Source organism: Ischnura elegans, chromosome 12, assembly GCF_921293095.1.
Source record: "Ischnura elegans chromosome 12, ioIscEleg1.1, whole genome shotgun sequence".
Lineage (NCBI taxonomy): Eukaryota > Metazoa > Arthropoda > Insecta > Odonata > Coenagrionidae > Ischnura > Ischnura elegans.
The window spans coordinates 6,924,990-6,950,030 of NC_060257.1; the positions used below are offsets into that span (position 1 = coordinate 6,924,990).

Genomic DNA, 25,041 nt, shown 5'->3' on the forward strand with positions numbered 1-25,041 from the left:
TTGTGTCACGGTGACTTTCCGTATTTTGTAATGGGGCGTATGCGATTCCTTGGGGGAAGGGTCATTTATTTTCCTTGTATGTATTCTCTCCCTCTCTCCCCAGGGTCTAGGTCATCAGAACTTCACGTGAAGAGGACCCCAGCTTCAAAACTAGGTTAGCTTTTGGGCCCTTAGGGCCGTGATCATTGCGTCGAGTAAGGCTAGGTCTTTTAGCTTGCGTTAATTTTAGTTTTTTTTTTGTGTCGAACCGAGGTTCTGCATGCGTCATATACCACTGCCATGTACGGGGATGAAACTGTGTCGCTTGGATGGAAATGTGGCAATTTCCTCCTTGTGTCATGGTGGCTTCCCGTGCATTGTAATGGGGTGCATGCAATTCCTTGGGGGATGGGTCATTAGTTTTCCTTGCTTGTACTAACCCGCTCTTTCCCTAGGCTCAAGACCTCAGCGCGGCCGAAGAAATGAAGACATCTTAAGATGAAGATAATTAGAGAATAGAACAAAGGATCGTGTCAGCTAAGAAAGTCTCCCCCTGGCGCTGCCTCTGAAATCGGTAAGAACAAAGTTTCGAAACATTTTTAGTGGCACCATTTTTGGCTTCTTTTTTTGTTTTTTTTTTTAAATATCTAAATTCCAATCAGTATGTTGCAAATACGTTCTGTTTATGCGTCGCAGTGAATTTCTTCCTTGTACTAATTTCTTTAGAAGTTTTCTAACGAAACATAATTTCGATATTTCTCTTTTTGAGCTCTTCCACTAAGTTATGACATGACGTTTGTATTACAGTTATGCTGAACATTGGTTCATGGCAACTGATTTCCGTTTCAATGAAATCGTCGGTAATTTTTTTGGAGAATTAATTCAATTTTTACTGCATCTTAATGCGTGTATTTTTTATTCGAGATGCTCAATCTGAAATTAAATTATTGCTTATTTTTTACTCTTAAACACCAAGGTAACATTTCAACATTTCGAACGATTTATTTTTTCTCAAAGTTCTAAGTACTTTTTTAATCTGCCAAATAATTAAATCACATTGCATGAATTTTGACATACTTGCTTGATAAATTCTATTCTTTACCTTAAGAATTACTCAAAATCCTTTTTCAGAATAGAACTTTTTTTTCGTTCCATCAATTCATTTTTATCCATTGAAATGCTTTTATTTATTCTTTATGCGCGAAAATGTGAAATTCGACTGTGTTCTTTATATATCATTGATACATTGAAGGGCTACTTTCTCTTAAATATCAATCCTAAAGAAAGCTCTTGTTGGATACGTAAAAACACTTTTAATATATCCTTGCCAGTGATAGAGCTCCCCTTCACATTATCCATTTATTGGGAAACCCCTCCGTTTATTTGTATTCTAATTTAGATATATTTGTTTTCACGAAATGAATGAAATTGATACAGCACTTAATTTATATGACTAAAACACGTATGAGTAACCTTAAGGTTAAAGATCACTGTTTTTCTTTATATTAGTTCACTAATTTGAAAATAATTCCCTCTTAAAATTAGACTTAGATTCCCTAGGACTCCCTGTCGAAATGAAACACCTTTCCAACTTTTCGTGCAAAGATAAGACATTCGCCTTACGTACCACTTATATTGAATTTGAGCACGGCTGTATACGAGGTCATTACTCGTGTCCTTGTGAATTTCTGTGCACTGACATGGAATATATATATGTAAATCCACCAGGGTAAATTCAATATCTGTATCATTTATCTCTCTCTTCATACGCAAGTCATCTCGGAGGTTAAGGACACACGGCTTGCAGAAAAATCAGGATAATCCGGATTGTGATGGTGTACTGACCACGCCAAACGGTAAGAAAAACATTTCATTACGTCTTTTTTGTTGGCCCTTTCGTTATCTTTTAAAATGAGTTCGAATTACTAAAAAAGTGAAAGGATCATACTTTAATTTCGATAAACTCATTTTCATTGTTTTGCTGAGGATGATTTTTTTGTGTATTGCGAATGTACTGCTACCTTTGGAGCAAGAATCTTATTGCTCACGTCAGTACAGGATATTATTTTGGAGACCTTATCATCCCTAGATCTTTCGGTTATCTTACAGTTTTTTGCAACGCTTGAAAATCAATAAAAATTATATAATGAATATTTTTAAATATTTTTCTTATCTCTACTACGTTTCTCGAGTATACTTTACCGTTACCGATAATATTACTATTTTTAATTCAATTAGGGTCGATATCTACAATTTATTTTAACATAAGATTCATGGAACTGCTGCCAGCTGTATCTTTTACTCTTAATTTGGATAAATTTTTCCATTAAACTGAAAGAATACTGTTCATTTTTAATTTTTTTTCAAACAATGATTGTCATTTTTTCTGTATGCTTCGATTTATTCTTTAAATATTTAGTTCGATGTTTCCGAAACTTGTTTAGTTTTTTTCACATTCCACTGTTTTACGTGCTATCATAACCATTCGTCCCTCGTTATCGATAGGAAATAAAGTCCAGTCACGAGTGTACTTTTTCAGCTTTGCGAAAGTAAAGGAAAACATTTAATCTTAAGGATTGTTTCACTCTTAATTAATCGTATTCTAAGACGTGAAATCAGTCTTTAAATAGCACACAAAATTTTCATTATAATTTAAGTGTTTCACTACAATCATCACCGTGCTCCGATATTTGGACTTCGAATGCCTTAGTCGGCTACTTAGCTGCTTACTTGGTACGTAAAATAAAAATAACACGCTTCGTATGTTACACACAATGCAATTTAATATACCGACACGAATTTCGATTTTTTAAGAATTTTAAGCTAGGATCGAGGGATAGCAACCCATGATTTGGATTCGTTCTCTAACACGGCCCTCGGTCTGTTGCCAAAATGTAATATATACCAATATCATCAGGCGATGGTTTACCTTCTGTGTAAAAGCGTCCACCTTGGTCTTGCTACAGAATGCTTTAATCTAATGATAAGATTTATATTTCTTTTAAAATTATACCTTAAACTTTTATGGATTTTGTTTTATTTTATTTGTCTAAATAATAATATCTGGAATCAATGATCAAAAACAATTAATAGTTTAGTTTTAACAAAACATTTGAGGGTGTGATAGGTCATTTAATATTTTTCTGTCCCAATTTTTGCTAACTAAAATCAATATTTGTAGAATTTCTTTAGAGGAAAAATCGTATAAAAGTATGTATGCTTTTTAATTTAAAATGTTGATGATGCCATCATAAACTTTAATATCTTAAATGACGAGTATTTGTTGCACCGTTGAAGAATTTGGAGTCAAGTGAAGCTATAATCAAACAACTTCCCGAAAACAATTTAAAATCTATTTTTATAAGGGTAAGGATCGGTTCCATAAAGGAGCTGAAGTTAAGAATCTATAAAAATAGACTATAGATATTTTTTCCAATCCTCTATGCATTTTTAGTCTTTCTCTTTTCCAAAGGGGAAAAATGCTCAAATGACTGGACTACAAAAAATTTATATAATTCATTTACATGAAAGCGGTATTTTTCATGGCATTTTTTCATTGCCTTTTTATCTTATTGTTGAGTACATTCGATGTTTTTCCTACAGTGGTGTCCTTCAATCGTGGGCCCTGAAGTGGGAGCTTCCGGAATAAAGAACTCGTAGACTGCCTTAGATTGACTTCGTGAAGTGACATAGGAACTCAGGATAAGGAAGAATGGAACCAATTAAGTACATGGATTTACACCTGAAGATCTGAAGCCTCAAGAGTTGAAGATACAAGAGGAACATTCAGTGTTTGAAGAGTCAAGTGATAAAGATAGGTCGTGTGCAGACGTTGATTTCATATTGTAGGGTATTTTGTATCTTTTTTAAATGTATGTGCCTTTTTGAATTTTTTATTGGTGTTTTGCTGTGAATGAGAGAATGTGATTGAGTGTGAATGTCAGAATGTCATATGGTGGAAATGAGAGCATTTAATGCGGGATGTATAAATGGGGTGAATGAGCTATGTTTATGAGTGTGAAAGATATTATACCATTAGGTGTGAATGACAGTGTTATTTTGTCCGAATGAGAGAATGTCATCTAGTTTGAACATTGGTATGTCATTTGGAGTGAATGAGGGTATTAATTTAGTGCGAATGAGAGAATGTCATTTAGTGTGAATGATGGTATGTTATTTGGTGTGAATTAGGTAATTAATTTAGCATGAATGAGATTACGTATATTATATAGTGTGAGTGAGAGCATTAATTTAGTTTAAATGGTCGTGTGTTAATGTGTTATTATGTGTGAATAATGGTATGTGATTGAGTATGAAAGACGGTGTATTATCTTGTGTGAATGAGGGTATTAATTTAGTGTGAATGACATTTATTTTAATGAAGTTATTAAATAATTGTGAATGTATGTGTGTTATCTAGCGTGAATGAGGTTATAAATTTAGTGTGAATATTGGCCTGCGAATAAGTGTGTTTGACATAAGGTATTTCATATATTTTGAATGAAAGTATTAATTTAGTATGAATGGATGTGTGTTATTTAGTGTGAATATTGGTATGTGATTGAGTGTAAAAGACGGTAAATTATCTGGTGTGAATGAGGGTATTAATTTAGTGTGAATGATTGACAATGTTAATAAGGTTCTTGAATGAGTGTGACGGGAAGTGTGTCGTTCAGAATGAATGATGTTATTTATTTAGTGTTAATATTGGTGTACGATTTAGTGTGAGTGAATGAATGAATGTTTTTTAGTTTTAATATTGGTACACCTATGCTTAAGTGTGAATGAGAGTACGTAATTAAGGCATGAATGAGTGTGTTATTTAGTGTTAATGTGGGTATTGATTTGGTGTGAATGAGTGTGCGTTATTAAATGCGATTGCTGGTCCATTTAGTGTGAATTTGGTGTACATTTAGTGTGAATGAGTGAATGTGATTTAGTGTGAACATTGGTATGGAATATGTGTGACTGATATTATGCTATTTTGTTTGAATGAGGGTATGCATTTAGTGCAAATGTTGGTAAGCGATTTTGTGTGAATGCGATTAAGTTATTGTTGTGAGCGAGGGTATTAATTTAGCTTGGATGGCAGTGTGATATTTAGTGTGATATAGGGTATGCTACATGGTGTTTTTTATTTCTCTTGTTAACGGCAGATGTAGTGCTTGGTTTTATTGTAGTATTTGGGTAGTGTAGAGTAGTGCATGTCCCCCTCAAATCCAACTGCGTCCTCAACGTGGAGAGGGGGTGTAACAGCGGACAATCATGTTGCACACAGCTTGTAAAGGTGGCCTATACTAAATTGGCGCATTTTATTAAGCGTCTTCATTGCTTATATTTTTCTCAGTATTAGCGGTCTAATTTGAGCGAATGTAAACGCTTAATTATTTAATATTTTTTAAAATGATCTTAAATTTAATTTCTTTTATCAAAGTTTAAAACTGGTAAATTAGTTTACACGCATGACTTTCCGCTGGCTAATGCAGTTGGTGATGTAAGTGTATATATCCTTGCACTTATATATGAAATTATTTCCGTATGTTCTTATTATTTTCCATGCACTATCATTAGTTCTAATTGTCTCCGTTTTAATCTCAAGTGATTTCCATTTTTTTATTCATATTTTTGTAACTTTTGTGGCAATAACCGTATGTATTAAATAATTTGTCAGTTTCATTGCAATAAATTATATTTTTACCACAATGAGGGTCTTCATATTTCCACTCGAATTGCTTTATAGACCAATTTTACACATGATACACATCTTAAACCGTGTGCTATTGTGAGAAATTCAAATTAAAAACATTTATGTATATATTATTTATGGCTAGTACAAATATTGCAATTTCTACTTAAGTGTGCATAATGTCATTTTCTACAAAATTTCATCATTCTTTTCCTTCATTAACTGACCAACTCATCTATATTTCATTTTTAAACTAATATGATAAATATCTGAAAATGGAATTTTCATTTTTCTATTAAAGTGTGGACCATGCTAATTTCTTTAAAATCTTGTGATACACCCATATGTAATTTAATTACCGCTTATTTCATTTGCTACTGGGGGAAATGATTAAAAAACACCTGTATTTGTAATCTACGCCTTCAAATAAACATTGTCTTTTATTTCAGAAATGAAAATATTGTTTCATTCAATGTATTTAGCTCTTACGGTCTAATCAATTTATATTTTACTGAGACAAGTGAAAACTTGAAATTGCTTTTTATTATATGGACCTGAAAAATCAATTTAGTTTCCATTTCAATTTCAGATTCTTCCTCGATATTTTTAATAAAGAAATAGTTCACAACTTATCCTCTAAATATATACTCAGTTAATCTACTACTGTAGAAAAAAATATTATTACTCATTTTTATAATTTAGTTGAGGGTTAATTTGGTGTGAATAATTGTATTTATTTTATGTGAATAATTGTAGGTATGTAATTTTTGTGAAATAGTGTGTAATTTATGTCAATTACATTATGTTGTTTAGTGTGAATAATAGCATATAATTTATTGTAGATAGGGTACGATGTTCAGCATGAACATAAGTATGTGATTGAATGTGAATGAAATTTGGAGTGATGGGTATGTGCTGTTTATTGATAATATGGTTACAATATTGATAGGGATATGTACACGTTGTTTAGGCTTAATGATTGTATGTAATGTAGATTGCATAAGAGAGTTTGCAAATTTATTTGTTAGCATAGCATCCATTTTTCTATTGATCAACATCACAGGAGAAATAATAAGTTACGATCTTTCATGAAAGACGTTTACTGTAGTGAGATTATTCTAGTAAATACAACTATAATTATAAGTGCTGGGCAATTTTAATTTTACGTAAAATTATCATCTAAATGAATTGTTTATGTGCTAAAACACAGTATTCTGTTTAAGTAAAGGCATGATACACTATGATAATGAAGATTCAAAATTAAAAAGCACGGAAGCCTAACGCTACGGCCGAGGCCGTAATAACTAAGTTGCACTGTATTTTAATTTTTATCAAAATGGATGCGGGATGATGCCTTGTTGATTGTCGCATCATGATTGCGTTTGATGCAAGATGGTGGCTTGTGTGGCGTCTCCGTGCAGTTCGTACACTCCGTAGACATCCTCTGGGATGTTGGATGCGGCTGGGCCTTGATCGACTCCATTGACGAAGAAGTGCAAAGCACCAGTATCGGATCTCATCACTCCCATGCGATCTCCAGGCTGATTAAAAAAGGGAGAAGGTTAGATTAAGTTTGAGAGGAAATCGTCCAAATTTAAAACACTAGGTCAAACTGCATGTGTGTCATTCAATCCGATTAATAATACAGTGAATAGGTGAACTATTGCATGGGTGCAGCTATTGAATGGGTGACAATCGTTTATCAGTGCTCTTACGTTAAACCAGCAGCATGCACAATCTGAAGTCCGCCTTCAAATTCAGTCTAATTTTTACATTAATTTAAACATTTCGACCATACGCTTATATTTCCATTATTCCATGTTCTGTGCTGCTTTTTGTATTACCTTCGCTATTTACGTGTGTATAAGTGCTCCCTACGACTAACTCATTGGTATTTATTTTCCATATATAGGTATTTGCAATGCTTTATGTCGGCGTCCAAAGATGTTAAAAACAAAATTAAGGTACGAAGAATGTTTGTTTTTTAATTAAGTATAATTTGTTCCCATTTATTGAAGCGATCAAATAGTTGGTTTCAGGTGGCTGTAGTGATTTAACGATACCTCAGTAGAATCCACATTAATCTACCGCTTCCAGGTTCGTACCCTTAACAGTGTCAGTTACATTTCTTGTCAACTTTTCGCTGTAATCTTAGTTTTCCGAAGTTACATATTTGTTTACATATGACCACATAAGTGCGGGTATTTCTGCTACACTCGAGGTATAACAACATGGCGGATAGGATGAAAACACACGCTCCCAGCCAACAATGGAGGCAACGTCGACCGCCCACTCTAGAATCCTCTATAGACGCGACCGTAGCGCCATTTTCAAGTAAATTATGTGATTTTACTTTAATTACAACATAAATATTCTTATGACCTAAAATTGTTACCGTGACAGGAAGGTGAAATAAAACGTTTATCATTTTTTGTGGTTACTACATGCTTAGCAACCTCTATATTCTTTAAAGTTGTGTTTGAAGACGTACGGACGTAGAACGCGGTATGAAAAACAGGAATTTTATAATGAAATTTTCCAGTCATAATGAAATGGTGGACTCTTTGTAAGATGGCATTCAATGAAGTACAATATTGGGAGAATAATCTAACATTTGCATCAAAATGGTCTTTAAATCTCTTATTTGATTATATCATATTCAATACCGACAGTATTGAAGTACAAGACGGAATAATAGGGTGGTTTCCTATTATTTTTTATTGCCTTTATCGGAAGATTATTACTCCTGCAGTACGTATTTCACGCTTTTAGATTTTTAAATGACGATATCAATTTTTCGCGATTAAATGAAAAGTGAAAAATTCCAAGCGCGCGAAAATGCGACGGGTAAGGAAATCTCTCCGTGTGACGTATTTCTGGTTCCCCCTCCCGCCTTGTGAGGTGACCTTGATCGAGGCTCTGAGCGCTGATAGGACGCAGGATGCTAGCGGGTAGCTGAGTACCTTGCTGGCTGGTAGCGCTTGGCTTAAATAAGGTTTATTAATACCTTATCAAACGGAGAAAACTTTCCGACCTTAGCCAGTTTTAATAGGTGATTTTTAAGACATGTTTCCCTGAGCTCTGCGCCTCATGCATGCATTGGTAATCTCAGACGATGTATAACTCCTATCCTCTCGTGTAGAAACTAGGTCCCTGTGACGTCACGTGGAGTGGCATTGCATGGCCGCCAATCTGGCCCTTTTCAAATGAGGATAAAAATGGACCATTGCCATTCGTCTAAACCGGTATTTCTAAAACGAAATAATTTGTATATTATGAATACAGTAATGGTGGGTAACAAATCGCAATCAATGCCTTTCGGTTTCTTTGATGAAGGAAACTACCCTATTGTCACGCTATTATGTTTGTATACCTTTGAGTCCCCATTGAAAGTCAGAATTTGCGAATACTGTCTATTCAAATCAGTCAATGTTATAGTGCAATACATCTCATTTATAAGCTAAGATTAGAGTAAATTAAATATGTACTAAGGCACTCACCTGGAAATTGTAAATATCGATTTTTGAATAATCTGGAAATATTTTCACCCCATTAATCCACACATTGAGTCCATACAGAATCCATACGCCAGACCTAAGAATAGTTACGCAGAGAAAAGTAATTATGTCACTCTTTACAGGAATAATTAAATATTTTTTAACGTTCATACGACTAAAATTGTTATATTTCGTTTCTCCTGGGCGATCTTTGTTTCATAAACAAAGTTATGACGTGTTCATTTCATTTGTCTCAATTATTGATTCACAGCATTGAAAAAATAATGCCTTCGCGATGCCATCTATAATTCTTCTCGTGTACTATAAGCAAGCACATAGCATAGTATATCAAACACTAGTAATTGAAATTCAGATATTTTGTTTCATAACCGAGTCGATTTCTTTCCATACTTAAATTAAAATTTCTTATTATACCCATGTCATGCGTAATTATTACGAGATACAAATCCCGGCAATGGCAGAGAATTTTCAGAGACTGCCCGATCCCTGCTTGCGTGTTGTGTGGAGGACATTTCAAGCGCAACACTCCGTCCGTCGGATGGGACGTTTAGACGTGGTCCACTTGGCGACTTACATTAAGAGCAGGCTATTGCCGACACCAGGCTTCTCTCCACCCTTCCTTCCCTACCCTAATCTAATGGCGCAAGTGATTTAAGCTGTCGGTCGCCTCCTCCAAATACCATACCATAAGATACCTTAGTCCCATGGACCATGCTTAGTCCATAATTCACACTAACATATAACAATATACGGACGAAAAGTGAATGAAACAAATGACTACGGCACAGCGCAATCCAATATTTTTTCTATAACTGTTGCCATGGATGTATGTGTACAGTCGCAATAAACAATTGCACCATATGAATAACGTATCTAAATAATAGGGGAAAGATGGCCAAAAGAAGACAACATTATGTATAAAAATACCACGAGCACACATACTTCAAAGTGTTCATGTGTTCGGGGATAATGGGGTCTCCAGGTTTATGCGTGGTGATCCCGATGCCGTTGGCGTATCCTTTAGACGTTCCCCTCTTGTCCATCCTGACCTCAAACAGCTCATTCGGCCTCAACGGCCTGTTCGTCAATACGGGTCCATTGCCATCCAACCTGAAATTATGGAAAGAATAAAAAAGATCACACTCGATATTGCGCAGTCAGGTTCAGCATTGACCTTGTCAAACAAAAACGTTACTTTCGAATATATCGTCATAGTGCTACAATCAGAGGCTACATAAATGGATTGAAGGAAAATTCTAGTGGCCATGTTTATTACAAGAGCCATACTTTTGCTGCTTTGCACGAGTCCGAACAACATGGCGGTCGTGCTAAAATAACATTCCCTTGACATTTGATTTGATGCTTTCCAGGGGAATAATGTGTGTAAACTCTTCTCGGGATTCACAGCGGGTTGATTAATTCGTAATGGTCAACGTTTCAAGCTTCAACTTGGGGCTCATCCTCAGGGCTAAATGAAAAAAATAATAAATAAAGCAATGAATAAAGTGGGCTCAATCAGCCCTGACGATGAGCCCCGATCCGGAGTTTGAAACGTTGGCCATTATAGAAAATTAACCCGGTGGGAATCCCGAGAAGAGTTTACCAACATCCCTTTGGTTTCAAAAGTCAACAATGGAAGGAATAGCTTCCACTTTTAACCGCAGAGGGTATAATCACCATTTTTCATGAAACATCGTATCATACAAGAAACACTTTGGCGGTATTTAGCAGTTGGGTTGGCGACTGTTTGGACGATTCGGACGAAATAAAACAAAATTTGCGCAACGAAATAGCATGAAGATCGTGAACACCCTCTCTTTACGTGATTCGCCAACACTACTGCGGCTCGGCATCCCTTACGGCGGACATAGTGCAGAACTTGAGGTTCTCTCAGTAGAACACTCAAGTAGTGATCTGAGAAAGCGTTGCCACGGGTAAAATCGGAACTCGGACCCACGGAATGGTAAGGGAAAACTCCTTGTAATGGTTTGCTTGGATGATAATAGGCATCACCTTATAACCATACTCAGGACGTGATAATTGCATATTCAAGGAAAAGATGGGTGTTCCTGTACTTTGACCACGTCGAATTAAAATTATTCAAGGTCTTCAAGCGGGAATTGAACCTGGGGCCCTTAGATGAGCAACTGTGCGTTTTACTCGCTAGGCTCACACCACGTCCTATCTATCACCACATATATTATTACAAAAATGTCTTTTTCCATCATTCCGTATAGTCTCCGTTAACACTGCACCTATAGTGATAAATGAGGAGTCATTTTAAGCGTTGAATCACCAGCTTCTATGGAAAAATACAATCTCAAATTTCACCATTTAACCTTTAAATTGACTTAAAATTTTCGATTTTTCCATGTCGATTACTCGCTGACGATATATCGACTCCGCTCATCTTTCCTTTATAAACTTCAAAAAAGTATTTAAAATACTGTTAAATCCATGAATAAACCAAAGAAATGTAATTTAAACTGGTAAAAATATTGAAAATAAAATGTAAGTAGTGTGAAGAATGTTGAAAGTTCCCTAAAAGATACATCGCGTGTAAGTAACTTAAAAGATGACATGCATCCCGAATAAATAAAAATCTTTTGCCGAAAGTTTTCAAGATTTATTATCAACGAAAATTGAAAACAAAAAATGAAAATAATGCGATATGAACATAGTGATAGTACGTGGATGAATGGTATGAAATTGTTTAGTATAAGAGTGATAGTTGGAGAACATCATTAATTTACATGTAAAGTATGGGAGTATGGTCGTGAAAATTTTTCTCGTGGTCTACCTAGTAGATTACTTTATAAGAAATTATGAATCCACCATTTTAACAAAGTCTTACTCGTTGTGCAATTTAAATTCAGGCATTATTCAGAATTACGGGAGGTTTTCGATGATGGCACTTACTTCAGTTTAACCACGGTGTAGCCTCTGTTAATGAGTGCCGTATTCGGTCCGGTCATGTGATGAAATTTGAGCTTATTATCCTGTGACCCCGTGTATCCTGTGTGAAAAGGGTCTGAAAATAAAAAAAAGTGTGAGGAGTTATCACACAATATACATTACGATGGTTTTTTTATTAAACCTCTCTTTATCATAATATACTATATTTACTTCTTGGAAAATATAAGATTCCTGGAATAGCATATGATAAACATGTACCTTAAATCTAATATGGACTTAAAAGTTTCCGTTTTCAACTCGAATCGGTCTTTCATAGGAAAAGTAACTACTGTTTTCAGTCAGTCAATTTTTCAAGTGTGTATGTTGACTTCAATGATTGCAGCTATCAAAACCATAGTTTACGAACGGCTGGCCGCGAAGTAGCGTGACATCTTTCAGCTTACATCATAATCCACAAGTACAATTCCATGACGTAAAATTGTCTAATATTACAGGATTTATTGACGTATGTATTATTGAAAAACGTGCTTTTTTAAAGAAGTATTGCTATATTACGAATTCGGTGTATTTTAAGGCATTCGTGCGACATGGGAACAATCAATACCTTAGTATCTTGTGAACATTTCGTCGAATGGATGATTTGAATCACCAGATATAGACGGTGATGCGGCCTGGAATTATCAAGTTTTCGCAATTTCTAAATTATGGCCCCTGCCCTCTAAATATAACTCCCTCGATCTTATTCCAAAGTTAGAAAATATTGTTTCATAACGTTTCATCAAGTCTCCGACTTTAAAAAAATTCATTGAACGTTATCCAAGAATAATATTACGTTACCCTTTAGAACTCCTTGCTCTCTGATCATCTTCCTGCCGCCGCATTCGAACAATTATTCCGTCACATGAACAGCTGATTCGTCGCCGATTTCTCTCGTTGAAGTAAATTCCACCCATTGGCCACTCTCGTTGTGAAATCTAGTCAGCGTAAAGCTCCATCGCCGAGACATGTTGGCCTTTGGTTCACATTGTGAATGGTCTGATTCCGAGGCAACGTTTACCGTCAGGAGAACACAGGCCGTAATCAATGTTAAGACAAAGAGAAATTTGGAACCTTCGCTCGTCGCCATCTTGTTGTTTCTCTAGTCAGCGATGTAACAGAGGTTGAACCGATGAAACGAGTCTGTCTGAATGCAGTTTGTTTCGCCGCTTTATATATCATTGAATTTCCCCCGTCGTAGGGCATGTTGAAAGAAATAAATGTGAAAAATGTCGTCTTAGCTGTAATCAGAGCAAAGATGTCTGATCCATGATCGTTAACACTTGCACGAAGGATGTGATAAGTGAACTAAAATAATTATCAAAGGGCTTGGAATCCAATCGAATGCCTTGGAAATCGGTATCCTTTGCCACAGAATGTCGTCTGACTTTCCGTTGCGTAATTTTGACTGTCGTCCCGTTCCAACGCTGAGATGTTTTCGTCTCGGCCTCACGTTTTCCATTCTCATCTTTCGAGCTTAACGAAAAGTCAGTAGCAAAGAGGCTACTGACACTGTAAATCTTAAATCACAGAGTGCTGTAGACCCTTCGCTCGTCGCCATGTTGTTCCACTTTTATGGATTGTTGTCCACTAAGGCAAAGGACTGGCTCCAATGTGTTTGACTATTACGTTGTCTACCTTAAAATTTATATGATCAGCTGTGGTCCGCTTCGAACCCTCAGTAAAGCATCACAATCTTAATTGAATGTGGTATACGCACAATGTGGAATAATTAGTGAACACTGAATCCTTGTTCGTGGAGTGGCATCAGATATTATTCATTAATTGCATACTACCAAGCACGCAGTCACACAATTTATACACAAGTCATACATTTAAGCTTGGATGAGTCATGCGATTTACCTCTACCGGTAATTTAATGTAAAATCGCACGCAGAATAGTACCATATTTTGATTTATTAAGCTATAAATCACATTCATTTAATTGTGAATGTGAAAATCGTGCTTTGCTACTGCTTAGCTGACTCATTGTTGAATATTTTCAATTATTGAATACACCCGAATTAGAATGATACCTATTGATAACGGATCCTCCGATTGAAAAGTTAAAGGATCTTTAACAGATGTCGTTTAGAATCCAACTGAGATGTATTCAACAGATAGGTCATTGGATTGTGGATAAAACAAGGGTGAGTAGTTTTTTGCCAGTGGATAGGTGGCTAGAGGGAGCTGTCTCCTGGGCGTATGTATCCCTGACTCTCGTAATAGGGGAATAATTTCGGGTGGGGTTAATGGGGTACCAAAATCATTAGCCGTGGCGGAAAAGGAAAGGATTACTCCAATCAGTATTTTTGTTTGTTTTGCATGGTTGGTGTCAACTTGCTTACAGCAATGCATGATCGTTGAGAGCTATTAGACTAACTAGACGTGATGCATCGTGTGTATTGCCCGATGCATGTACTAGATTACTGTTTCTGAATGTTCCATGCTTATATCCCCTCTATCCCATTCCATGGTTTCTCCTCAGCGTTACCGGTTTCAATACCTTGATCATGAAAGCGAGGGTAGCAAAGTATTGTGGTGAATCAGGATTTTATTGTTCTTAGCATGGTTGAGATCACGTTAAAAATTATAATTTTTCCAAACAAAGCTCCGGCAAGAGAATTTATGGGACCGTTGACAATAGCCGACAAGAAACTCACACATTCCTGTTTGATAAATGTCGAAAAGTAGTCGACAAGATTAGTTACTCAGCACAGGTGAACGTTGAATTTTTAGGAATCTTTTTATAAGTTCAGTAGCTAAATTAACGATGATTACATGTGTACCACCTTGAGCAGTTTGAGATCCAACTAAGAGTAGAATCGAAACAATATGTAGCATTAAATGAATATATATTATTTCCAGGTAGGATGAAAAATTGGTTACATTTGGATTAAATTTGAAGTATTTCATGTTTCACAAATTTAAATGCACAATGGTGTCTTGTTGGCTGTTGCATCATGGGTGTGTTGGATGCAAAATGGTGGCTTGGGTGGCGTCTGCGTAGAGCTCGTACACTCCGTAGACTTCCTCTGGGATGTTGGATGCGGCTGGGCCTTGATCGACTCCATTGACGAAGAAGTGCAAAGCTCCAGTATCGGATATCATCACTCCCATGCGATCTCCAGGCTGAATAAAACAAAGGAGAAGGTTAGTTTAAGTTTGAGACGACGTCGTCCAAATTTAAAATTTAAAAAAAGACATTAATAAATAAAAATTGTATATTGTTATGAAGGTATTTACGACAGAGGTTTCTTGGAAACTTTTTATTGCTGCCTTTAAGTTAAACCAGCAGGAAGAATAAAATACGATCTTGGGAAATCCTACGGTATTCCATCGCAAACTTATTAGGTGAGGAAAAATTTACTAAACCACATAAATGAAAACTAGAGCACGATACGGCTTTCAACGTCTTAGCGTCAACCACCTGATGATAACGCTAAGACGTTGAAACCCGGGTCGTGTTCTTGTTTTTATTTATGTGGTTTGGTAAAAGTTTCCTCACCTAATAAAAAACTAGGACTAAAAATGATAAAATTCTAGTTCAAATTCAGTCCAATTTCCACTTTAATTCACAATTTACGACAATACGCAAATATTCCATTGTTTTGGCCAAATTCCACGCAATTTATTGTATGATCGCCGCTAATGACGTATACGTACTCGAATCTCATTTGTTTTGCGCTTATAATATAACTTACTTGTATTCATTTACCATGAACCGGTGTTTTCAATGAGAACATGGCGTCCATCGACGTTAAACAGCCAAATTATATAAAAAATCACTTAACGTTGCAAAAGAAAACAAAAAATATTTAAAATAATGATTAAAAAAAGATTTCTTTGAAATGAAAAATAAAAAAGCAGGAGAAATTTCCACAATTTTACATTTATTAATGCTACCGGTTTCTCTTTTCAGCATCATCAGGTTACCTGATGATGCTGAAAAGCGAAACCGGTAGTATTAATTAATGTAAAATTGTGGAAATTGCTCCTGCTTTTTCATTTTTCGTTATGTCACGTTTCCACTCCATCTCGCCTGAAACCTCAGACTATATTTCTTTGAAAAATGAAGTTTTACGATTACGAAAAACATTAATATTAGTTTCAAACCCTCTACTTAGTACCTTGTTTTCCAAAACTTTTTCCCCGTAGCTTTGGACCCCTCCTTTAGCGAAAGAACTGTTGAAATTTTCAAAAGTTAATCGGGACCACTGTTGAACACAACAGTAACTTCTGAATTCATCAATAACTGTTGGATTTATCAGTTACTATTACAGTTATTGTTAGTTCTAACAGTTAAGGTTAGTTTTAACAGTTACTGTGGTCCCAATAACAGTCGAAAATTTCAACAGTTTCTTTTGCTAAGGGCTGCCCCACTCCCCACCCCCGAAAAAAATTCTTGGCTACGCCACAGGATTTAACATTAAACCACCAGGAGTCAAAACGATAAAATTCTAGTTCTTATTCTGTCCAATTTTAACATTAACTCACCATTTACGAATACATGTAATTATTCCATTTTTTCCCACGTTTTACGCTATTTATGTAATGATCACCGCTATTGACGTACACGTACTCATTTCTCATTCAATGTGTTGCGTATATATTACATAACTTATTTGTATTTACATCCAATGTACCGGTGTTTTCGCTGAGTTAAACACGACTCACAACGACATTTACAAAGCCAAATTAAAGAGCGCAGAATGTGTGCCATTGTAAGCCATTAATTGTAAATTATTTCCATTTTATAGAAACCGATCACAGAATTTCTTTTACAGGGCGTTAGCGCTTCAATGACACCGCAGTAAAAGCCCCATTTAACTATCGTTTCTTTGTTCGTTCCCTAAACAGTGTCTGTTACATTAATCGTAAACTTTGCTTTAATCTTATAGGCTGCCGGCGATGGCGAGCAATTCATAAAGTAGCAGTCAATGAAGTACAACTATGGGAGAATATTCTTACATTTTCACGAAAATGGGTTTCTCTTATCTTATTCGGCAAAACCTAATTTAACACCGGCAGTATTGAAGTACCAACCGTCGCGACGGTAGAGAAGTTAGATTTTATGAATGTATACAGTTGACTCTGCATTTAAAGGGAAAATATCCGAATAATGCTTATTCAAATCAACCAATATCATAGTGCAATCCCAGTCGTGGATTCGATAAGATTACAGTAAATTAGATACTAAAGTTCTTCTAAGGTGCTCACCTTTGAATTGTAAATATTGGATTTGGTGTAATCTGAAAATTTGTTAACGCCATTGATATAAAGATGGACTCCATACAGCATCCAAACGCCAGACCTGAGAATATTTACATAAAGAAAAGTAATTAGACGGCTTTTAAAGGAAAAATTATATGTTTATTCACTTTCATATGAGTAAAATTGACACATTTTTTCTGGGCGATCATTTCTTAACACACAAAATTATGGTGCGTGGATTTCATTGGAATTTATTATTGATTCACTTATTTCTGGAGTTTTGGAAACAATAACGTTTGCGCAAAGTGTAGTGAAAAAATCTAGTGTACTTGAAGCAAACGATAAACATATTTAAAACATAGGAAATTAAAATCCATATCCGTTTTCTCATGGGTGAATCGATTTCTTCTTCACAGTTTACTTACAAATTCTTATTATCCATGTCATGTGTCATCATTTCTTCCGTTATTAACGCTTTAATGTAATAAAATGTGTATGGCAAGCGCATGAAATAAAGGACGTCGACAATCGGCATTCAAATTATTTACTCTAATTTTAAGGTCTAAGCTGAGCTTCAGACGTCATTTGAGATTGCTATAATTCCACGAAATAGTGAGAACGAATTCTCTAAGATAATACTAATTTTTATCTCGAGGAAATTTATGACTATTGAAGGAGAATGATGATTTCTTATATCTAATTATCTTCGCACTTACACTTGGTAATATAACAAGAATTTGGAGAGATTGGAATGATGTTTAAAGCGGTGAGATTCTCGAATGATCAGGGGCTGTAGAGGCAGTAAGCGAGAGTGCGTTATAAGGCTCTGTTGGCGTTCCAAGGAATAAGGCAGGAGGACCAATCAAGAGACGACCAAAATAATTCATTGGATCCTATGCGATTGTTTTTCCCCTCTAAAATGAAATACCCTTTCAAATGGAATTTTTCAGAATTTCATCGTCCACACCTCCTATTCATGCGAAAAAGACGACGACGCTAGCAGTCTATTTCGACGTGCTAAGAATACAAATATTAATAGATTTGAAAACAAAATGATGACTTGAATTCGATACAGATTGTAACATTTGGTGAGGAACACGAGGCTATTTTCATTGATAAAAAATGGCCAAAACGAGGCAATATAATGTATAAGATAACCACGAGTACACATACTTCAATTTGTACAAGTGTTCAGAGTTGAATCGATATCTCTCCGTAGCTTACTTACAAAGCCTAATTATATTCATTTTACATGTCATTACAATATGTCTTCTTCCATTGTTCACGCTTAGATAAGACAAAATATAGATAAAAAAATGACTGCTATACTGCGCTTTCCAATGAATCGAGCAAAATTTTCTATTACCGTCGTTTTTCACGAATGTGAACTGGAATCTCTCAATAATTCATCAATGTGAATGATTTATTTAAATAAAATGGTAAAGATGACCAAACGAGGAAGCTAGACGTATAAGAATACCACGAAAACACATACTTCAAGCTGTTCATGTGTTCGGGGATAATGGGGTCTCCAGGTTTGTGTGTTGTAACCCCGATGCCGTTGCCATATCCTTTCGTAGTTCCCCTCTTGTCCATCCTGACCTCAAACAGCTCATTCGGCCTCAACGGCCTGTTCGTCAGAACCGGTCCATTGCCATCCAACCTGAAATTATGGAAAGAAATAAAAAAAAGACACACTATATTCGACTCTTTGTACCTGATGATGACACCGATGCGTAGAAACTAGTCGTAAGTACTTAAAAATGAAGTGATAGAATACAGCAATGTTTATTATTTCATTGAGGTGCTTGCGTTTCCATCTAATAGCTAATAAAGAGGTTTTATGGGGGCTTTCGAGAAGTGGGGGTGGCAAAGATTTGAGAAGTTGAAGTGGACGGAGAGGAAAAGGAACGACGAAGTGTTGGACATGGTGGGTGAGGAGAGACAGCATTTGGATGAGATACGGAGGTGACAGAAGGTATGGATGGAGGGAGTTCTTATCGGGGAAGGGATGTTGGAGGGTAGAATGTTAGGTAAACGAGGGAGGGGAAGGAGGACAATGGGATTTACAGATAGAATTAAAGGGAGTTGTTCTCATTATGAGCTGGAAAGGTAAGTGCTTGAAGGAAAGGCAGGCTCCCAGAATGCTTCTTAAGCACTCCATGGAAACATACCTTAATCGGTGGAATACTATAATAGTAATCATGAAAGGCATGTCCTTCAGACACAGCTAAGAGCTTTGCAATGGAAATACTTACTTTAATTTAACCACAGTGTATCCCTTGTTAATAAGTGCTGTATTCGGTCCAGTCATGTGATGGAACTTGAGGCGATCGTCAAATCTTTCTCCCGAAAATGGGTCTGAAAATGAACAAATAATGGTTAGATTAAATAAAACTATTACAAAGTAGAAGTTTGTTTCACAATTTCGCCAATTTAAGTTATTTCACTGACGCCAATGAATCACACGAATGAATCTGGTAACCCAAACGCGATTAATATTCAAATTCCGCTACGAGGGGTATATCAAAAGTAAGTCTTCATATTTCGTCGTTAGAAACGTTGACCATTCAGCTATTTGTCTATGTAGTCGTCCGGGCGCCCAATATTTTCTTCTTCCGTGAGACGAACTTTTGCACATCCTCCTTGAACCAGGTTCCCGTAGGAACAGCTTCTTGAACGTCGTCTTCGTTCGCGAACTTTGGGCCTCTCAAATCTTTTTCTTTAGGGCCGGAAGATGATATTCAGAGGGAGCGATGTCTGGACTGTAAGGTGGGTGATCAATCACCTTCCATCCAATTTGGTCGATTAGTGACGTTGTTTTGTGGGCCACATCGACACATCCCTCGTGGGCTTCACGCCTTTTCCAGGTGCAATCGAAAGCTTTTTTCAACTTTTTTTCTGGATGGCCCTTCGAAGTTGGATTAGGGCCTCATACTGTCTGGCGTGGTTGGTAAGAGTTATTCATCAGCAAATGAATAAGTAATACTCTAAGGGCCCCCGCGCACTGGAAACTTTTACAAAGCAATTATTTAGTTGCTTCCAGTAGGTCCCAATGAAACACATGGCATTGTTGCAAGATGCCGCAACTAAAAGGTCGCCCGTGTGAGGAGCAACAGTCACTGCCGTGTGTTTCATTCGGACTTCCACATAGCAACTAAATAGTGGCTTCGTAAAAGTTGCCAGTGCGCGTGGGTCCTAACAGTCATGCGACACTTCCTGAACCTAATACGAGGTTGTGCGATATTTCCTGCTCTGTGACTTTCCTCATCCTTGAGACGAAATTTTGTACGTCACATGCACGTGCGCAAAGGCAGAACCTCCCAGATTGTCTTTATCGGTTACGTTTTCGCAGTAGTACTTCCCAGCGCTCACTACATACTCCAGTGGATTTAAAATTATGGTGCACGGTATTTCCCCGCCGTACGGTAAGACCCTGGTCTCCCCTATTCAGTTTGAAAATTCCCGGTTTTATGAGAACATTAGAAAATTTTGAGTGACGGACGTCTTCAAGAAATTCCTGATATGGCCGCATGCAGACGCCAATGAACTTTCATTTTTTTTCGCCACTGTACATATCCGTGAGTCCGGAAAGAAAAAAAATATACGCACATACCAAAATTTAGTACAGTATATTGAAACATTGTCCTGAAAATTTGTCTACGGTGTTACTCCAATAAAAGATAGATGGTCAACATTAAAATTTCAGCTCGCGGAATATTCACAATTCTACTTTCTGGGCACTTTAACCTTACCTCTTACAGCTCCTTGAATCCTGATCATCTTCCTGCCGTCGCATTCAAACAGGTGCTCCGTCAGCTGGACAGCTGATTCGTCGTCCATTTCTCTCGTGGAAGTGAATTCCACCCAATGGCCACTCTCGTTGCGGACCCTTGCAAGCGTAAAGCTCCAACGACGAGACGTGTTGGCCTTTGGTTCACATTGTCCGACGACTGCTTCCGCGCCCACCGAAATAGACGTTAGTAAGGAGGCTGTAAACAATGTAACTGCGAAAACATAGAGAGCTGTGAAGGGTTCGCTGGTCGCCATGTTGATGTTCCTCTATTCAGCGATGTCCAAGAGTCCGAAGAAACCGATGAAACGAGTCTATCTGATTGCAGCCTTGTTCTCCTCCTTATATATTATTGGATTTCTCCGCTCGAAGGACAAATTAAAAGAAAAAATTACATAAAATAAGTCAGCATAGGTTTAACAAGGGCAAGGGTTTCTGCTTCTTGATCCATGATCTTTGACACTTGCCCGAAAGGCATGATAAGTGTTCTAGAATAATCATCAATGGACTTGATTTCCAAGCTAAAATATTGGCAATCGGTATCCCTCGTCACAGAATATCATCTGACTTTTCATTATGCAATTTCTAAATAGCCTTAGGTCACACCGCTAAGACGCATTGGTTTCCGGTGCATATTGTTATTGCATTAAGGTTAAGGAGCATAGCAAATATGATGATGATGTAACCTTTTAAGGGTAGGGAATGTAGAAAACTATAAGAGGTACAACAACGGAATTTTTTATTGTTTTTCAAAGTACTCTCCACGATAGGCTATTCACTTTTGCTTTCGATGGAACCAGTCGTCATAACTTTTATTCCATTCCGGAGAGGGGTAGTTAAAATGGCTGTTTTGTAGGCATTAACCGCTTCTTCAGACGCCTGATATCGCTTTCCTGGTAGGATATTCATGATTCTGGAGAAAGTGAAAAAATCATTGGGGCTTTATTCCGGGCTGAATGGAGGATGATCAGGAATTTCGACGTTTTACCATTCCAAAAACGAATTTGTGACTCGAGCGGTTTGTGAGCTTGCATTGTCATTATGGAGCGTCGAATTGGGTTATCTTTCTGAAGCTTGGTGATCACTTACGGCAAACAAATGGTCATATAGCACTGAGAATTAATTGTTCTTTAATTTTCAAGAGCAATCGTAAATATATAACCTGACTTGGCTACAAACGATGCGACCATTTTCTCGGAATCGCTGCGAGAGCGAACAACTTTTGTCGGTTTGAGCTCACTTTGGAAGACCCATACTGAAGATTGGCGATTTGATTCAGACTCGTAGCGATAGATCCATGATTCATCACCACTTACGATGTTGTGAACGTGCTTTGATGTTCCTGAGTTGAATCGTTGTAGAGTATTACGACAGCATTTGACTCGAGCTGCCTTCTGTTCTTCCGTGAGGAGGTGCGGTATCCAGCGTGAAACGAATTTTTTAACAGCTAACTCTTCCTGGAAGATCTTTTGAAAATCGGTCCATGATATTTCCAATGATGCTTGAATCCCACGGTATGTAACATGACGATCTTCTCTAGTCATTCTACGTACAGCATCCACGTTTTTTCGAGTGACGGCGGTTTTTGGTCGCCCTTCACGCGGTTCGTCACTGAAGCTAGAGCGTCCTCGCTGAAACTCTGCATACCAGCGATAAACGGTTGTCTTTGATGGTGCTTCTTCGCCAAAAACAGCAAAAAGTTCAGTAATTAATTCTTGCTGGGTGCGGCTTAGTTGAAAGTTATAATAAATTAGGGTGTGGTACTGTTCATGACGTAATTCCATCTCGCACAGCGACTTGGGAAGCTTGGCAAACCAATGTTTCATAACCATCAGGCCGATCTTAATGAATCTTTGCATAGGCATTAACTAACTCAAAAGGTTGTTTATAAACACCATTTATCGTTGCTAGTTGATAAGGAACGTTTCCTTCCCGACACTTAAAAGGCTATCCTCTTATACATATGCAACAGAAAACAATGGAAACACGATTTCCCCTAACCGCGCACCACAGAATTGCTCATTAATTGTGTCCGTAAGGGCGTAGACCAAAAACGTCGTTTTAACGTATGCCCAAACGAAATGGTTTGCACGCAGAACCCAATGAGTGTATTCCCTTTGAGCGTGTCAAGAGGTGTGCATACACGGCAGGATATTCCGACCATAGGAGTTGTACGACGTGACGTAACAAACGGTAATGAAAAAAACGAGGCGAAGGACGCGTCGGACAAAACCAGAAGTAGCACCACGGGCTTTGGGACATAAGATTCTCCAGTGTACTAATTTGGCGCAATGCGTGCAGCCGTATAGGAACATAAACATAGCGGACAGACGAACAGGTATTCTCTTTTTTGTATATAAGATTCCACATTAATCACCCAATCGATCCATTTAATATCCATCATTCTTTTGGAACAACACATTTAAAAAAGCTCCAAATCTTGATTTCTCCACTGCTATCATCGTCCTTGCCTACATACCGAAGGACGCAGGTTCGAGTCCCGCATGAATAGGTTGCCCCATCCACAACATGGGTATGCGTGATCGTCTGTGGTTGACTGTTTAAACTGTCGATGTAAAGGCCTCTTTCTGATGTTTCAGGGGTAATTGAGATAAATAAATATGTGTCTCCTTACTGTAAAGTAGCACGTTTCTAATGTGAGCGCGAATAAATTACTTCCCCATTCCAACACTTGACGTTAGACATAAATGACTTGCCAATGGCAGAACGTGCATTGGATGCGGTCCATTTAATGACTATACGGCTAGTATAAAACATCGTGAGATCAGAGTTTCAGCGTAGTGATCCATGATTTTCATCTCCGGAACATGGAAAAGAGATTTAAAAAATTATGTCTTCTCTTTCGAGGTAGTTAAGGGTGCCTCGGGAAAAGTTACAAAAATTTGATTAAACCTTGGTCATATACAGTGGCGCAGCGAGGGGGGGTTTTGGAGGTTAAACCCCCCCCCCATAGCTCAGAGAAATTTTTAAGTTTAATCCATTTTACTTAATTGAACTGTATACAGTTGAACTGATGTTACTAATAGAATAGTGTAAGGATTAATAAAATATCCCTCAGAAAGCCGTAAAATTCACCATTTTGAACCATTTATCTTAAAATTCCGCAATTCATTAACCTCGCACCTACCGCGTATCCTGGTGGGTATTCCATACCCCCTACACACCCCGGTATTAGTTGCACCTAAACCCCCCCCCCCCAGCCTTAATTCCTATCTGCGCCCTTGGTCACATTATATTTAAAATACGCACTTTCAATCATCCAAGGGATTCCCAAGTGCCGATTTTGAGACGTTTGACGGTAAATTTGGGAGAGTTTAACTGAGATGGGATCTTGTGGAAAAATACGGTTTTTTCGAGCTATCGAAGCTGTTTGTAACAAGACGTCGTTGGAACGGCGCTCATTAGAAGCAATATTTGGTGACGAATCTAAACATGTTCGGGAAAGTGTAAGTTCATGATAAAATAAGAAAGATATTTGCGAAAAACTGTCTGAAACTGGCAAAGATGGCCGCCGGGATCTCAGGTGCCAACATCGTAAAACGAAAAACACTACACCGACTTCACCTAAATTACGCAAATGTATTCAATTTCCCGGCTTTTAAATACGTCTTGCATATCATTAGCTTATTAATAAATATCGTTTCATTTACCACTTAGATTGTGAATACTTAGTCAAGGTGTGTCGTCAACAGTTCAGTGTGAAAAAGATTGGAAGCAGTGTTGAAACTAGTCAAGTTGACTACTGAAAATACCTTTTAAAAAATCATTTTTGTCGTTTGCATTGTGCTGAGGTGCAAAACTGCACTCACATTTCATTTCTAATTACATTTAATTTTGTTCAAATTTTTTTGGCGACTTTCGTATCGATAGGTAGATGG

General features: G+C 37.1%; 1 protein-coding gene across 1 annotated transcript; it reads right to left on the reverse strand.

Moving 5' to 3' along the window:
- Positions 1-14,745: 14,745 nt before the first annotated feature.
- LOC124169285 (neuralized-like protein 4) lies at positions 14,746-21,449 on the reverse strand. The gene is made up of 5 exons (XM_046547853.1): positions 21,105-21,449; positions 19,608-19,710; positions 18,845-19,012; positions 17,356-17,449; positions 14,746-15,267 (listed from the first exon to the last, which is right to left on the reverse strand). The coding sequence occupies exons 1-5, from the start codon at positions 21,397-21,399 to the stop codon at positions 15,097-15,099; spliced, it is 831 nt and encodes a 276-aa protein (XP_046403809.1). The 5' UTR covers positions 21,400-21,449; the 3' UTR covers positions 14,746-15,096.
- Between the last annotated feature and the right edge of the window lie 3,592 nt (positions 21,450-25,041).